The following is a 17,637-nucleotide window of genomic DNA, read 5'->3' as shown; positions in this document are numbered from 1 at the left end:
TTGACAGCACGGGGGCAATCCCCACCCAGCAGCTGCAGGCAAGCAGCCGCCTCGGGGAAAGGATCCGGGGGGCGGGGGCGTGCGCGCAGCGGGGCCGAGCTGCCACCGCACCGGCGGAGGGGCTTGGGACGGTCCTCGGCACCCCGGAGGTCCTGCCTTCCCCCGGGGCTGCGGGCACCCCCAGGGCAGAGCTCGCCCCGGCCCCCGGCGGGACGAGCGGCCGCTGGGCTGCGCGGCGCGGCGCGGCCCGGCCCGCCCCGCCGGCCCGGCTCCCCCCGCGGGGCGGGGAGGGCGCTGCCGCAGTGACTGCAGTCCCGCGGAGAGCTGCGGAGCCGCCCGCCCCGCCGCAGCCGGGCTGCCTGCAGGTGAAGTGAAAGTCGTCGGGGAGAGAGAGAGGAGGAGAAGGAGGAGGAGGAGGAGGCGCGCAGCCCGCCCTGCGCGCTGCAGCCGGCGGAGGCTCCGCGCCGCCCCCCGGCTCTCCGCGGCCGCCGCATCCCGGCGCTCCCCTCCGCTCTGCTCCGCGGAAGTGAGTGGTACCCAAAGTTTGCGTTCCCCGGGGAGGGGGTGACCTTGGGGCGGCTGCGCCGCGGGCAGGTGGGGCTGAGCGGGACGGGGGCTGCGGGGCTGCGCTCCCCCCCCCCCCGACGGCGCTGCCCTCGCCGCCGCCTCCCGGACCCTCAGCAAACTTGGGGAGGCGAAGGGCAGGGCGGGGCGCCCCGGCCCCGCCGGGAGCGGTGCGGGTGCCCGGGCGGCGGGGGAGGCACCGGCAGCCGCCGCGGGGATCGAACCGGGCGGCTTAGCGCTGGTCGCGCACGGGTGGGCTCCGGCGCCGGCCCGGGGTGGTTCGGTAGCGCCGCATCCTTCGGCTGGTCTGGCTGTCCCTGTGCGTGCCTCTGCGTGTCTGCTGCTTGTGAGTAAACTTACAATATGTCAAACTTAGAAGTTACTTATTGGTGAGCACGGAGTACGGCAAAAAGGACTTTTCCCCCCAAAATATGAAGGGGGGTGTGTATGGCATGTGTTGGCTATAGTCAGAAGCTTTCACAACAGAATTACTGTCCTCTTTGGAGGAGAAAAAAAAGAAGTCCTTTAAGAATGTGCAGTGTGAGTCGGAAGCTTTTCCTTTAAGCCCTAAGGACGAAAGAGCGGCTCTCCAGACATCTCAGGCGCGGGGTCCCCAAGCCTCGACTCGCTGCCCTGCTCGCAGGGACCGCGCGAGGGTGGGAGATGCTCAAGGGGGTGCTTTGCGTGTGTCTTTGCCCACGTGTGTGCCCGGAGGTATGATCTGCTGTCAGCCAAGGGCCAACTTTTTCTGCTGCTTCTGGAGTTAATGCAAAACTATTGTTAGCTTCAAGAATAGCAGAATAGGGCTTGTCCGTGTTTGGCAAAGTTCAGCCCCTGCATGCAGTATTGGTGGGCATGGTGATGTGAGTTTCTCAGAATATTTAAATGTCATGTTTAGTGCTTTATTTCTGTGCTGCTGTTTAAATCAGTCATTCTTAATTCACTTTCATTTCTTGTTCTTTCTCTGTCCTGGTACCTTCAAAATACTTGTTTGGAGCTCTGCAGATGAGCATTGCGTACTGCCGGGGAAATCACCAGCTGATCGTTTGCATGTCTGGGGTTGCTCAGAAAGGCTATGTGGACAGTAGCTTTTTCTTCTTGTGAAAGCATAGTTAGACTATTAGACAAAGTATTGCATAATATCAAATACTAAGATGTAAACTTGGAGACTTTTAATTAACAGACTTTCTGCAAGTTAGAGATGAAAATCAAAGCCATATTTATTTATTTTTTTCTTCTGACCTTGTGAACTGTGCAAAGCAAAGTGCAGTGAGCATGCAGTGTATAGAAGTCTGTATCTAGCTCTCCAAGAATGACGTCTTTATACAGTGACCAGGCTAGAAGATCTCTGACTAAATGTAACAACTTTTTTTTTTCTTAACTGTATGTTTACCAAGAAATATAACCTAATCTAGAATTCCTCTGATAACACCCCAACTAATGCATGCAGGAGGTTCTATGTGCACAGCCGGTCTTGTGTGCACAGTGTACAGGGTGCAGCATTAATAGTGCGCAACTCTTTCTGCAGCCAAAATCAGCTCTGACTTCCATACTGTATGTTCCTGGAGCTCTGACTGATGTGCATAGGCCCAAAGATTTTATATAATGTCATAGTTCAGGCTTGTGGGTTTTAAAGAACCTTTACCCACAGATCACTGCAAAATTAGAGGAGGAGGTTTAGTACTGAGTATTTTTTTAATGCTTCTGTGCCTGGAACTATATACTGTTTTTTCCTGTATGGCAGGTGAATTATTCTAAAACTGTTTTGACAATTTGCTATAGTTTAGACCAGCTATGTTTTCTAAAGCATTCAATGTACAACAATAAAACTGCTATTGAAGAAAACTACTGCATTTAGTTACTTTTTTTTTCTGGAATATGCTCCCCCCCTCCATAAAAGCATTGCCTTTGTATTCCTATTCATCATGGGGTTTGTGGGTTTTTGTTTGTTTGTTTTTAAATAGATAGATGTTCTGGATAGCTAACTTGCTGTCTACCTACTTTCACTATTTGAAATAGCAGTCTCCTGTTTATTGCTTTGTGATAAATTACTGTGCTGTTACTCCATATGTGTAGCTTTTGGTTTAGGCTATAGGAAGAGGTGGGAAAAGATAGCTTGCCTTTCTGTCTGACGTATTCCTAAGGAGCCAGTACTCTGGTATGGCAGAATTGTTTCTTGAGAGAATAAATTCATTTCTCTTCACTGAAGGCTAAAGCTTGGCAGCTCTCTAGTGTGGAGTCTTGTGTAATAGCTGCTGTCTGGGCAGTGGTTTTGTTGGGGCAAGGATGACGTCTAGGCTGCTGTTGGTAATAGTTTGGATTTTGTAAGGTTGCCCTTAGTTGAGCGGCTCTCTGTGTTTGACATTTGCTGTGACCTCTTGCTGTAAGCAAAAGGAGACAGTTAATGATTTTGAAGCTTGTCTTTCACTCAGAGTTGTAAAATGAGGATGTTTAGTTCTAGTTCCTCTTCTAACTTTTAGCCAAGGTTGAATTTTCACTTTTTTAATGTTCTTTTGCATCCCTGTGACACTTGGGATTTTTCCATACATATGGAAAAATTTATCGATGGACTGAGAACCAAAGTACTTAAAGGTTGTTTTATAGATACAGAAGTCTTAAACACAAGACTGGCTTATTTTTATAGTCATGATCTGGTTAATCAGTTAGTGTTTACAGGGGACTATTAGAAGTTAAGCTACAAGCAGTGAAGAAAACAATGAGGAGAAGGTAGACTATGGGTGGCAAATATGGGACTAAGAAAAAGGACAATGCAATGAAGCAAGAAGCAAAGGCTGTGAATCAAGCTGAGAGGGAGGGAACTGAAGAAATAACTGGGAAAGTGGGGTGGAACTAATGTTAGCTGGCAGGGAAAGAGGAAAAATGTGGACTTTCTTTTTCTATTTGAGCCATCACTTATATCAAATTGTAATGAGTTAACAACCTGATGGAGGATGAAAGGTTATTTTTACTTACCGTTCCTTATGCTGATCCTGCATTTGACACTTGTGGTGGGCAGAAGCTCAACCCTGTAGAGAGCAATTGTACTGCAGACCCAGCTTAGTTATCTTAGTCCAGTTCTGGTAACTGATTAAGTAATTCCTTGCACTACCTCAGTCCTGGGCTCTTCTACTGAAGTAGTCCACGTGACTGGTTTGTCACGGTATCTGTACATGTTTGCACCCTGGCCATGGTACCAAAACTGGCAACTTGAGTATTCAAAGGGCGGTTGGTGGTAGCTGCTTTCCCTCATAAAGAGCCTGGCTGGCAAGTAAATTGCTGACCTGGGGGTGAAGGCCTTTCCAGTCCATTGCAATTATTTGGGCCTTTGGGCCTCTTCCAAAACAGTGCTTTCCAGCTTGGCATCACTGATTCTTTAATTCTGCTAAAAAATGAATTGCTCTTCCTTGAATGTGTTGTACTGTGGTGCAAAGGAATGTTATTCTGTCATACCAGACATCTAAATCCTTCTGACTGAAAAAGGTGAGATCCTTGGTCTTGATCCAGTGAAGACTTGTGCATAATGCTTGACATTAACTTTATCTGTAAGTCTCTCTAGATTTGTATTTGTAGACTTGGATTCACTAAAGATGCCTGGTTTGTATACATAGTTTGTATATGCAAAAATGTTCTTTTTTTTTTTTTTTTTCCCCCACAGTTGAATAATAGTGTTTCTTCCATTTTTCATTTAATATAAGCTGGAATGGGCTATATTCTTGAATGCCTCAGAATTCATTAAATAATGGAAGGGTAGTTTTTCAAGCCAGCATGAAATGAAATAACTCCAAACATGTACACAAAAATCAAGGAAAACACCGAGATATTTGCTACTAACACTGAGGTACGCTGCCAGATCTTGGGGTAATAATGTTATTTGTGCCAGGGCGGTGGGTCATGCCAAGAGAAGAAACAGGTTTTGTGGCAAGGACAGAATGGATTGGGACAGTGGCAGGGACAGAATGGATTGGGACAGTGCAGTGGTCCTTCCAGAAATATACCTTGATGGTAAAGATTTTCTTTTTTTCACTAACGGGTAATAAAATGATCAGTTGTTATCCCTTTTGCTCCAGTTTCCTTGGGTGGGGGAAGGGGAACAAACCCTCCTTTAGCTCCGCATTGGAAACCTCTCAGAAAACCCTTCACTGACTCATTGGAGTATCTCTAAATCACTTGATAGAGTGTTTGAGTTTGTGCAATCTAATGGTAAGTCTATAAAATCTTGTGGGCCATGGGTGGGGGTTTTTTTTCTCATACAGTGTAGCTTTTGTATTTGTTATCATAGAGTTTTTCTTCCTTGTATTTCTTCCTTCCTCTTCTAGTATTCTGCATCTTTTTACTTTGGGCCCCAAACTGCCTCTTTCTAAAGTGCAATTTGTGGATGTGCGATTTTTTTTTCTTTTATGCAGTATAGACTAAAAGCAGTTTGTAGTTCTTATGAGATTCAGGGGAAGCTCTTACTTTTCTGTGTCCCTTCTTTGAGGATGGTGAGATGTGAAATGGTGCCTCTGTGGAAGTCAGTAGGATGGCGGAGGCTGGGAGGGATCTCTGGAGGTCATCTTGTTCAACCTCCCTGCTCAAGCAGGCTCACCTGGAGCTGGTTGTTGAGGTGGCTTTTGAGCATGTCCAAGAATGGAGGCTCCAGAGCCTCTCTGGGCACCCTGTGCCAGTGCTCAGTCAGTATTGCTAAAAAAGATGTGGGTTTCTTTGAGGTGGAATTTTAGAGGAGTCCTTGCAAGCTTTGTGGTTGTGGGTGAGTGTTTGATAAAGGATGCAACTTCAAACAAACAAACAAAGCCACCACAACAAAAAACTTCTGGGATTTTGCTTATTGCTGAGATGCTATATATGTCTCTGTGCTGCTCAAACTCACAAACGTTGGCATTTTACTCTTCAGCTTGCTTGCCTACCTGGTGCTTCCCTTTCATTCAGTTTTCTCGTGATCTGTATCCCCAAAGAGGGTTTCAATGTTTCTTGTGCTCATGCTCATTTCCTTTACAAGGATGGAGCAGGAAGCCCTGCTTGCACTGCTGGCTAAAAGTGTCCATAACTCTAGAAGAATGCAACTTAGTCTTGTCAGATTTAGGAGTTCTGGACAACACGCATCCCAACATACATACATCCCTCCTGCTCCTTTTTTCTCTCTAGGTGTGATGTTAGGGCTGATGCTGGTGTGTGCTTCATCTCTCTGTTCCCATGTCTGGATATGCAGTTCAAACAGACCTCTTTCTAGCTGGAGTCCCAAGTCTCAGAGGAGATTTTCTGGGGAACAAACAAAATATGTATTTATTTATTAATTGCAGCTTGTGATTGTTCTTAGAATTTCAAAAATGTTACAGGCTGTGAAATGCATTATTGCATGACTAACATTGGTACCTAATTCTGTGCTTTCCTTAGAATTAATTGAAACTATATTGCATAAATCCAGTCTTGCTGCATAACTTGGGTATAATGTACAGCATAATATGCAAGACTGCTTGTAATTAGGCATTTACTAATTGTTTTAGACACTATTTGTGTATAGCTTTTCAACCTAGGAAGGTTCTTAAAAGTGAAATGTAGCAATATTAACTTTTTCTCATCATTGGCGTACTTCTTCCTGTTTAAACCAACTTTTTTTGCGGTATTGCATAAAATAGAATAATAGGAGACCCTCTGTGAGCATGTCGGAGTTCAGCATTACGTTGCTATTGGATATTGGGATGCCAAAGGGGAAAAGCTACAGGGGCCTTTTGGGGTCACATAGAACATGGACTGCCAAGACAGTTAAGACTGAGTATTGCTTTAGTAACGATGAGTCCTACCTTGGAAACTGCATCTGTCTGGCAAGACTCTAAATTCTGCAATTAGGAAATATTTTCTATCCTTTATTGCTACGACTTTGTATGGAGGTTACTTGGAATTGTTTGCTGGAAAAAGTTTGGTAGAATTATTTGTCTTCGTTTTGAAACCCATAAGGGTGGATTATACGTATTTGTTAGTCATGGAGTATGCAACTACTCTTTTGGCTGAACATGCATTAAGCAGCTAGTGAGGAAATGCTTTCTGTTGTAACATTTATTCTAATGAAACATATTTTAGTATGGATAATCCTCTTTTAACATAATTGAAACATGGAGCTAATACTTAAACAACTTCAGCTTAAAGACTGATGGAATAGCTGTAGTATGCTACTGTAATATCAGCGAAGCAAAATTGGAGAGAAGCGTGAAGGAGTCGCGTATTATAAGCATGACTGTAGGATTTTTGTACTTTGTCCAGTCCCATTTCTAGCAGTCTCATATGTGGTGGTATAGCCATTATAAAGACTTTAATTGGCTAAGAGCTTGCCAGCTTGCATTTGCCAACTATGCTGAAATCCTGGCCAAACTTCAAGAGCATGCAGTAATCTGCAGTTGGCTGAGAACAGCGGATATAAATAGATGATATGGTGCTGAATTACAATTGATTATTGAAATTCAGCTAGTATGTAATAGATAGCCATAAAAAGACAACATTGTTTCTCTAATATGGGACTTTAAATGAATAGTCTCTTTTTTTTTTTTAATTTAGCAAAGTTAATATTTATCATAAAATCTAGCTCATAGTTTCATGACTCTCTGCAAACAAAAATCTTTTTCTGTTCTTAAAAAGAAAAGAGTTGTGGTCTACTATCTGGTTGGTTTCCAGTAGGAACAGTTTATTATTTTATTTGGGGTTAGGCAGAAGTTGGATGAAGACAGTGTATTTGATACATAAATTGCTTTTTAAGCATCTTGCTTCAGAAATCGTATTGGAGAACAGCAGTATCTAGCTGATAGTCTTTTCAAAATTATTTGCATTACCTCCTCCCAATAATAAAGAATAATTTGGGCCAGACTGGAACTTTAAAAATGGTAAAATACAAAGTCTTGTTCATGGAATCAGCTTTTACTAATCTGTGTTTAACTCCATAATAGTACCTCCCAGAGGCTAGAATAACATCAAGGTGCAATTGCATGATATGTTGTGGCATGTATCGTAAGGACTCATGGGATAAATCAGGCTGGAAGGGACCTCAGAAGATCTCTAGAGCGGCCTCATGCTCACAGCAGGGGCAGCTGTGGTATCAGACCAGGTTGCTCAGGGCTTGAGCCAGTCATGTCTTGAAAAACTCCAAGGACGGAGCCTGCACGACCTCTCAGGGCAACCTGTGCTGCTGCTTGATTGTCCTCACAGTGAAAATAGCTTTATGGGTTGTGAGTTTCTGCAGCCTGTATGGTTGGTGTGCGCTTCTGTGTTAGATCTCGCCTTCATTGCTTGTGTCGCCTTACAGGAGGTTTTGCAATTTGATTTTTAGAAACAGAGGGTCAGTTCCTTGACTTAGACGTTTCACCTACGTGCTTGGTCTGTTTCTTTGCTTGCAGAGAAGTTGGGTGCCTCAGAATCCAAGCTAAAACCCACTTCCTGGGGTAGGAGGTGCAGAGAGCGAGGAAATGCCGAGCGCGGGTTATGTTTGATATCCTGTCTTCATGGAAGTTAGGCATCTGAGGCAATGCCAAGTATTGGGTGTGCAACAAGTTCAAAGTCTAACATTTGCAAAGCAGTATGTGAGGCTGAGACCGGGACCTAGTTCCTGAAGCTTTGTCGCTTTGTGTTGTGCAGCTAGAAAAGCCAACATTTACTTGTTGACTTACCTCTGCTCCTCTGAAACTTGGGACCTGATTATGAATATTTTGGGTCATTTTTATGTCAAAGACAAGCAGGTTATTGGAAGCACTTTCACTAGTGTTTCAAGTTAGCTTGTATATTGCTGCCTTCAAACTAGCAGTTCTTCTGTAGTAGGTATCGCGAGAGTGGTGATTTAAGGAATTACTGCTCTTCAACCCCTAGTTAGCACTTCCAACATCACTTGGCATGAAAATGGGAAAGACATTCAGCAATTCCTCAGCCTAGGTAGGTTTAAACCCCCCTCTCCTGTACCCTCGTATGTTAAGTTGCTGAGGGCTGTTTATGTGCTGTCTGTTGAAACTCTGCAGCTGGGTGAACAAACTTCAACATTCATGGGGGCAGGAAAGCATAAAGCTATCTCCTTTTTTTAGTGTGATGGCAATGATGAGAAAATGGACCGATGAGTGCTAATGCCAGTGAGCTGGAGTTCACTGTCTGCAGATGCAGTCTCTCGGGCTTTATCTGTGTTACTGTGAAGTTTCTAACTACTGGTGTATTCACTAACGGTATTAATGATGAATACATCAGCTGTCAGCATGCTAATAAGCATCAGTAACTATCCTCAAAGCAGGTAAATGACATAGCTGTTGAAAAGGCAGGGGTTGTGCGCAGGCTCGTGTCTGAGCTCCTCTTTCAGCTCTAATGGATGGAGTTCCATGAGGGAGAACTTAAGGGCACAAACTTGGAGGCAGATGAGTCTAAGTGTGAGAGGTTCTTCCTTTTGGTGCTTGCTTTAATGTTAACAGAGCAGTAGCGTGCACTGGAATTGTTTGACTGGAGTTGTGTTGTTTTGGTGTCTAACAACTGATGACTGACTATTAGTTTCTGATGTTATTATTGAAATTGCAATATGACATCTAAAAGTTTCTAAATGATGCAGCGAGCATATGAATTCTATTTTAACTTTGTTTTAACTTAAAAAGCGTATCCCTAATATATGAGAAATGTTTCTTCTGTGTCTACCTGACCAAGGTCACTATGCCTTCCTTGGGTACTTGTAGGTGCAGATTTACTGGTAGGTTAACTTTTTAATTTTTTTTTTTTACCGGTTTCAAGGTGCTGTCTTGTTTATGCTAAATGTTACAAGTTTTCGTTTTAAACCAAGTGTCTCTATGGGTAGATATTAAGATCCTATTACGGTACTTTTGTAATTTCATAATGCAAGTCTTGTAACCAATTCTTTTATGGGATTCTCTTTATGGGCTCTGGCACAGAGCTCGGTCGCTGGGTCGCTCAATAAAGACCAGACCTCTGAATGCTTTATATCATTCACAACAAATTAGACCATTCACTAGCATCCGGCACAGCAATTAACTGTTTTAAATTTTTTTTGCCTACGAAGGAGCAAATCCCGCTCGTGTTTGTGGGAGGGTGGAGAAGAGAAACGGCACGCTTCTGCTGGCAGGGTGCGGTTAAATGGCAGCGGGGGCAGGAGATCTGTGCCGCAGGGAGGAGTTCGGCACCCGCTGCCCCTTCTTACCCCGGGCATCCGCGTGCGGAGGCAGCGGAGAGGCGCGAGCAGGCTGGGCTGCCGCCGGGCCCTCCTCGCCGCAGGCGGAGCGCGGCGGCTCCGCGCTGGGGGGCGGCGGCTCCGCGCTGGGGGGCGGCGGCTCCGCGCTGGGGGGCGGCGGCTGCGCCCCTCGCCGCCCGGCTGCGCCCCTCGCCGCCCGCCGCGCCTGCCTCGGGCTGGGCGCACCGGGCGGGGTCCGTCCTCGGCGGGACGTCTGCGGCTTTACTCTCTTATTTGCAGGGCCTTGTTTCTCGGATCAATGCTATTTTATGTATCCAGCAGGGTTTTAAAGGTTACGCGGGGCGTTGTGTGCAGGGCAAGAACAAGAGTCTCTTTCTTGCCCAGGCTGCCGGCATGCAGACTTCTAGGGTTGCTGGCAACTTTTAATGAATGAGAAAGTTTTACTTTTCCTTACTAGCTTTGTTTTTATGGCTGACATTTTAAAAATTCTGAACAAATATCTGTAAAGGGCACTGAGTAAGCTGAAAATTATTAAGATGCAAAGATATGAAGTACAGTGGTGTAAATATTTAAAACACAAGTCTCGTTTATCCTTTCCCTTCTTTGGTGGATTATGCTAGTCGGAGACAATCCTGAATAGGGTTCTGTTGGGCCCCTCCCAAAGGGAACCCCCATTTTTTGCATCTGTTTAACTTCTTGTCTTGCTCTCTTATGCAAGAGATGAATTCAATAAAGGTATTCTTTATCCCAAAGAATTTTAAAGAATAGCAGAGACCTAAAACATATGGATTTATAATAGCTTTATAGCTTATCTGATTGCTGAAAACAGTTCTTTTCTTGACTAAATTTCTGATTTCAAGGCACCATAGCTAAATGCAGATGTTCTTGTGCACAGTGGCTAACGTACTACTTGTGTGTGGGTGTGAATTGTCCATCTGCCTGGGGTGTTAGGCCCCTCAACTTACACCTGAAATGATGGCAAGGGTGCAGAGGTGTGTAGGGAACAGCATTTTGATGCTTTCATATATCCAAAACAGAAGCTGTTCTGCTACTCTTCCATTTGGAGGAATTCATTTCAAGCGGAAAGTATGTTAAGAGCTACTTCTGTTGACAAAAGTGCGCATCATTGCTGAGGAGACTTTGGAAGGATTTCAGATTTGCTTGTGCTTTTGCATTAAATAGATGATTTCTGGTGTTTGTGTTCCTCTGCCTTTGCTCCATTGCTACTGTGTCTGTTTCTGCATTTCCCCATCGTATTGCCCCTGTTTGTCCCAGGAAGAGTCCTCGAGCCATTGCGTTCCTGCGTAGGCAGCTTAAGGCGTGCTCTGCATTTTGTTCTGTGGCTGCAGGCGTCATCTCTGCTTGGCCCATGGATAGGAGGGGAAACGGGCTCTTCCCTGCTTATGTTGTGCTATGCAGTTCAATTAGTTACATTTTATATAGCTTAATGTGGCATAACTCGCCCCTCGGTAGAGTTCCCTTCTCTCAGGACAGCTCTTGGACCTGCCTCTTGTATGTGCAGTGGCAGATTTTTGCATCATTTGCCCCTTGTGTGAATTCTTGTGCCTCAGGGAAGGGGAAGCAAAAAGGGGAAAATACACTTTTAAAATCCTGCCCTGCCCCCGCTCATTGCGGCGGTGGTAAGAAATCTTCTCCAGGTCCCGAATGTTAAAACAAAAGCCTGCAGTCCACCCAGACCAAAATCCTGTTCCAGTGCTGGGAAGAGCAGGGTGGGAGGCGATGGCTGGGGTGCACGGGGCTTTGGTGAGTGACCCAGCTCTGCCGGCCGCTCTGCTGCCAGACACTGCCTCCCTGCCTGGCTGCCACCCTGGCACCTTCCAGGGCTTTGCGTGGAAGATGGCACGTTCCCTTCTGGGAGCCTTAAAGCCTAAATCCAGGTCTTAAAAATGCACATGAACTGATGAGCCAAGAGAGTGAAAAGCACAACATGCGAAAGCATCGCTGAGCCGTAATAGGACAGGGCGGCTTATGTTTTCTGAGGTGCACAAAGAAGCTTTAATATTTAGAATTTAATTTTATTTGATAATCTCTTTATTCACCGTTAAGTTAGTGTTCAGTTGTTCATCTCCTTTCTTTGCTCCCCACGTCATGCCGTTTAGGAACACACACTGTGCTGCCCCTCACAGGGAAAGGAGCACTGTGAGAAGGAGCTGACTCCTGCCATTTCTTAAACACAAAATTCTGAAATATGTGTTTTTAATGCAAAACTCTTAATAGTTTTAAAATAGCCGAATTTCTATTTTTTTCTCTTGCTTTTTCTTGATACACTAAAACTTCCAAATCTTGACCACATGTTAGCTTCCAAATTCTCTTATTTGAAAATAATTTTCTCTTTCCTATCTGTCTATTTGTTGCCCATATCGGGAAGTTCCATGATCTAAGCAACTACGAAGTTATTAGGGTTTCTGCCTCCTACGAACAGACTGGTGTGTCGGGTAGGAAAAACAGTGTCAAAAAACCCCTTGATAAATATTTGAGGGGGAAAAAGCTGTTAGATTCCAGGTAAATTGAAGTTGAGCGTCGTAGAGGGGAATCAGATACAGAGTGAGAGAGTCATAGGAAGTATATATAAATTGAAAAATGTGGCCATATTTTTTCTAAATGAAATAGTTTAATTATAAAAATTACAGTGGCGATTCAGAATACAGAATTTAACTCAGTTTCATTATGAGGTTTGTAATTTGTAGTCTTGAAGCTCCAGCACAAGGAGCCATGTCATATGAGAATTTTAATTGTTTAAGAAATATTTTCATCCAATGGAGAAATCTTCAAACTGTTAATCATGTATTCAGTCAATGCCCCAAACCATTAGAAAATGAAAAGGATCTAAGACGATATTTTAAGAAACAGTAGTCTCCAGGATTGAAGTCCTTTTTCTGTAGGTAAAGAGATAATTTATGACTTTTTAATACTTGGGATTTGTGATAATCAGTGTTCCTCACATAAAAGGATGTATGAGCAGCATCAGCTAATAACACAGGTCTTTTATTGTCACCTGTAGTTTTACTTTAAATGTTACGAGAGTTGTCATTTGCCAGTCTGGGATTAAATTAAATCTATGAGCTAATTAAAAAACCAACAACAACAAACAAACCAAAAGAAACAACAAAACCCCTAGAACTGCAGACTGAAGATAAGTTTGGGAGTGCAACGTTTTCTCGTCATATGGTATTTGGGAAAGCTGAGCTTTCCCAAAGTTGAATCTTTATATGATACAGTGTTCCTCTGAAAATTTTAGGGATGTAAATGAAGTGTGTTGCTCAGAATTTTGCATGAGGGGTTCACCAGAAGAGTAATTTTCAAGCCTAGCAGAGTTATTCTGAACTACTGGAGGGGTTGGGGGTGGTGGTGGTGGGCATATGGGTGGCTTGGTTTTAGTTTTTTTTTCTTTTGTTATTCAGGGCCCCTTATTTAAAATATCACTCTGTAATAAAATCCCCAAATCAGGCCAATATGTATTGGTGGCTGAGCTTGTAATCCTTCACCTTCACTCTAGTATTTCATTATTACATTTATCTTTTTTATTTAATTTCAAAAGCACTGTCTCTGCAAAGAAAGAAGTCCATGATGGTTTATAAACAGAATATATATATGTTTGCAAATGTGTGTGTGTGTGTATATAACAAAATGGAGCTATATGGGTACATCTTTCATTTTGTACTGTAATACAAATATATTGACACTTTATCTACAAATTTCTTTTGGATTAACAGTATTACTCATTCAAAGAGTGTAGCTCTCAAACATAATGAACAAATATTTTGAAGGTGCAGAAACTCATTTTTAGGAACTAGATTAAGCATAGCAAGGCTCCAAGAAAGAATTAAACAACCCCTCTCTCCTTGGTTTGGTCTTCATTAATTCCCTTATGGAGCTTCACTTGAGAGCCTGCTGCCTGCAACACCTTCCCAGCCCAAAGTTAACCATCTGTTCCTTGTTGCAGGTAGTGAGGGATCTCGGTGAGGTCATTTGGGGAGTAAGTCAAGATCCCTAAAGTCAGTTTGTGGAAGGCTGCTTGAGCTCCTGCCACTGGAGATGGAAGGGCACCACGTCATTCCCACTGCCTGAGAGTACATAGATGGTTCAGTTCATGTAATGCATAACATCTCTGCTTTAAAGTTGAAACTGAGTTCATGTTTATTCCTTTGAATGTTTCATATTTAAAAATGAAGAGTAATTATCTGTAGTGGCACACTAAATAAACTGCCTTTTTTCCTCTTCAGAAACACTTTTCCCCTAGAGTATTCAGCAGCAGGAGCAGTATATGGCAGTTGCTGTGTTCAGAGAACATGATTTCTTTCCTGGTCCTGCTTTTCCACTGAACTTTTATCTTGCTAAAATGAATATTTTACGATTAAGAACGCTTGGTCACATCTGGTACTTCTCGAAAATGGTTGCTTTTCCAAGAATAGCATGCAAACATGAAATCAGAATCTCAAGCAGATGTTTGCTAATATGGCCATAGATAACCTTTCAGCTTCATGCTTAATTTTCATAAATAACCATCTGTAAAGAATGCAGATTAATAGAGAACAGAGATAATCTCTGTCAGTGTTAATATGTTAACTTTACTGTTTTGCTGATGTTGTACTTGTTACTATAAAACAGCATTATTTATTATATAAAGTTGTCAGCTGCTGTTTTCAGAAAAGTGACATTTTGTCATTGCTTTTTTTACAACCTGGAAATGCTTGGGGTTGGTTTTTTTGTTTTGGTTTTTTTTTTTTTTTTTTAAAGAACACAAGATGACTACCTGGGTCAACAAGATTGCTAACTGTGGCTTAATTCTTCCACCCATCTATATATTATTTGTCAGAGTGCTGCAGAATGGAGGGAATTTCTGGCTTTTTGTTTGCCTTTGCATTTTCAGTGAGCTTGGCATGGCTCTTAGAGCGGGGCTGGTAAAATGGGTTATTGGCTCCCTTTACTGCTGGCCTCGAAGAAGCACATTTAAGCTTATTTAAAAAAAAAAAATCTGTTCAGAAGGCAGGCCAGTATCCTTTGGTTCTCTTCTTACATTATTCCGCTTTTAAATTTTATTTAGTTTTGGATAGTTCAGCTTGCAGACGCAGCTGACTGGTTTTCCGTCACTGAAAGGTCTGCTTGTCACTGCTGGAGCGCGAGACAAAGGCACAAGCTATGCTGCCCACTGCCTATGCCCTTCTGGAAGGGTCCGTGCCACAGCGGGACCTTAATCGGTGGCAAAACGTAGTCAGATGCCGTCATAGGGAAGGCATGACATAGGACAATGTCGGAAGTGTCCCTTAAGCAGTAAGAGCCACGGTGTCTGGATGCTCTAAGCATGAGGCAACTGCCATCTGCTTTCTGCTGAGGTACCCGGTACGTCATGTCTTTAGTGCAGCTCTTGGTGGTGTTTGGGGAGTTCAGGATGGGGGTGACTACTCGTGCATCTGAAAAATAAGTGTTGGCAGAGGCAAGTTTGGAGGGGAGTGCAAATTACCAAATCTGCTTGCCCAAAGGGTGAACGTTGTAAGGGAGAGGTGTGAAGTACATTGGTGCGGTGCTGCCTGGGCTGTGGCACCGGGCGGACCCTGCGAACACCTCCCCGGGCTGCAGGGGGCTGCGCTGGCCGGTGGAGCTCACGGTTTAGCAGGGCTGGTCAGGAAGCAGGCAGGTGGAGAAGGGAGAGATGGGTTAAGTCCCAAAACGGGTTCATGTGAGAAAACAACAAACCCGTAGAAGGTGTATGTTTAGTGGGGTTTTTTTTGTCTTTGTATTGTGTTGTTTTTTTTTTTAAAAAAGTTTAGAAACTTTGAAACATCTCGCTTGATAAGAATATTGACATTCCTTAGAAACAGAGATGCACATGAGCATAGAAACTACATCTCGGTATCCCAATTTGTAGATGATGTAGAAGAACTGTTTGGGAAAAATAGCACAGAGCTGAGAATTCATTAGAAGATTGCTCACACTGTAGTTGAAATACCTTCAAAGAGAAGCTAACAATTAAAATAAGTTCAGAAGCAGAAGAGCCTTGCAGACATTGGGGAAGGGGTGGGTAGAGGCTTATGTGTTAACAAAATATCCCCAGCTAGAATATTATTTTACATCCCCTGTTCTCTAGTTAGCTCCCTTGGTAATTTACAAATGGAAAATAAAATTTACAATTATAGCTGATTAGATATTATGAGTTCTCAACAAAGCATGTTTGTGTTCTGTATGCAATTATTACAGAGTTGCTGGGCACAACTGGGTAGTTGAATTTGAGTTATCTTTTGTGTTCAAGCAATTTAGCCTCTTCTGTTTTGTATGAAGAATGAACTGTGTTCTCAAACTACAGCAGTCTTTGGATAAATGATATTTGATATGATTTTTTTAACCAGTAATTCTTTTCCAACTGTATGGTGAAAATTAACCTAATTTAATTGAGTATAGCCTATACAAAAGATTTTGATTATGCCGGTTGTGATTGTGTAGACTGCATTCAGGTTTAAATAAGCAGTGTTGCCATTCTCAATTTGGAAGACATAAACCCAGCAACCCTCTCTGGCTCCTCTTCCTTCTCCTGGCTCACTTACCTGTATGCATTCAAGTACGACAGCCCTTTTAATCCTAGATGTGAATCTGTGGTTCTTGTTAATGGATTGTCTGGGCTTGTTCTGAAAAATGCCACTTGTGCGTCTTGACGTGGAGGTTGGAGCCAATACCGAAGCATCTTTCCAGTGCCACCCTCTTTTGCGGGGAAACTGAAGCAAGGAGGGGCAGAGGCACTGGGATTCTGCCTTTTGCTTTCTCTTTCGGTAGTTTGAGACTCACTAATGCAGCTGATTGTTTTCAAGTATGACCAGTGATACTCTACTGTTAAGCAGTGTTCTTAAAACTACTTTTGTTTTGAGGTTTTGAGAGAGCATAGGCTGCAATTATCAACATACAAGACTTTGTGAATATGGACTGTTGGCCTTAAGTTTGGGAAATGTCACTTAAACCACTGTCAGATGCAAGTTAAAGGGCAAATTGCATAATTATATCTCAGCCTTCCGGTAGATTCACGTTAATTGTTTGGTGTACTTTTGATAATACTCATTATTTCAAGGTATTATCACCTTGAACCTAAATCCCATTAATTGCGTAGTTAATCTTTAAACTCATGCAGTTATTCTTGAATGATTGGAAATAATGTTACTGTTCTTTTTAACTTCCTTGCTTCTAGATATAATGTTTTATTTGAAATGACTAAAAGTAACTTACAAATGGATGAAGCTTGGAAATGGGTATTGGTGAAATAAAGCTGAAAGACAGTATTACAAATGCTGGGAACTCACAATTTCTTCAGGCATATGTCAACTCTGCCTTGTGATGAAACACTGAAGGGCAGTTGATGCTTTAAAAGTCAGATCATCTGTTTGCTAACAACTGCTGCAGGGTGTTGCTACTGGGTTAAAAATGTTTGGCTTTGAGATCATTGCAATGTTTTTCTGGTGTATATAGCTGTTAAATTGCTCATACTTCCAGCTTTAATCACATTTTAACTAACAATGTTTTGGTTAGTCAACCTTGATGATGTGTTGTTTGCAGGGTTTTAAGCTGCGGCAATGCCGCAGGTGTCTGTGGGAGGCCGTCAGTGCCGGTTTCAAAAAGGGCTTCGGCACATTCACTCTCGACTCACTTTTTTCCTTTATTAGGTTTCCTGAAGCAGCAGTTTGCTGGCAGCTGCTGCGCTGCGATGCCCCGGCATGCCTCATGGCAGAGCTACCCGGCCACCCCGCTGGAGCGTGGTGCTCCCCTGTAGGGAGCTGGGTAAGTGTGAAACCTTGTCCCTGGTGCTTGCCCGCATCTCACTTGTGTTCAGACGCAGCGGTAGCTGTGACAAACCTGGTGATGTGGGCTGCTTTCATTGGCCCCTTCTTCTTCGTCTTACTGTGCTCTCCTGGCTTTGT

At 43.4% G+C, this 17,637-nt stretch overlaps 1 protein-coding gene across 6 annotated transcripts in view; it reads left to right on the top strand.

The window, feature by feature from the left end:
- Nucleotides 1–297: 297 nt before the first annotated feature.
- The window catches only part of KIAA1217 (KIAA1217 ortholog), a 372,206-nt gene continuing 354,866 nt past the window's right edge, over nt 298–17,637 (top strand). For 2 of the 6 annotated variants that reach the window (XM_075492656.1, XM_075492655.1), the window contains exon 1: nt 17,383–17,497. Coding sequence is in view for 3 of the 6 variants with exons in the window: in XM_075492651.1 (XP_075348766.1) it covers nt 17,434–17,497 (64 nt within the window). In the remaining 3 variants the exon portion in view is untranslated. Of the gene's footprint in view, nt 527–774; nt 911–17,382; nt 17,498–17,637 lie in introns of those variants that run through there. The other 4 variants (XM_075492651.1, XM_075492653.1, XM_075492652.1 and 1 more) reach the window with 4 other exon arrangements.

Source organism: Mycteria americana, chromosome 2 (assembly GCF_035582795.1).
Source record: "Mycteria americana isolate JAX WOST 10 ecotype Jacksonville Zoo and Gardens chromosome 2, USCA_MyAme_1.0, whole genome shotgun sequence".
Classification (NCBI taxonomy): Eukaryota; Metazoa; Chordata; class Aves; order Ciconiiformes; family Ciconiidae; genus Mycteria; species Mycteria americana.
Note: the sequence above shows the minus strand (reverse complement) of the source record. Positions and strands in the feature narration are given on the sequence as shown.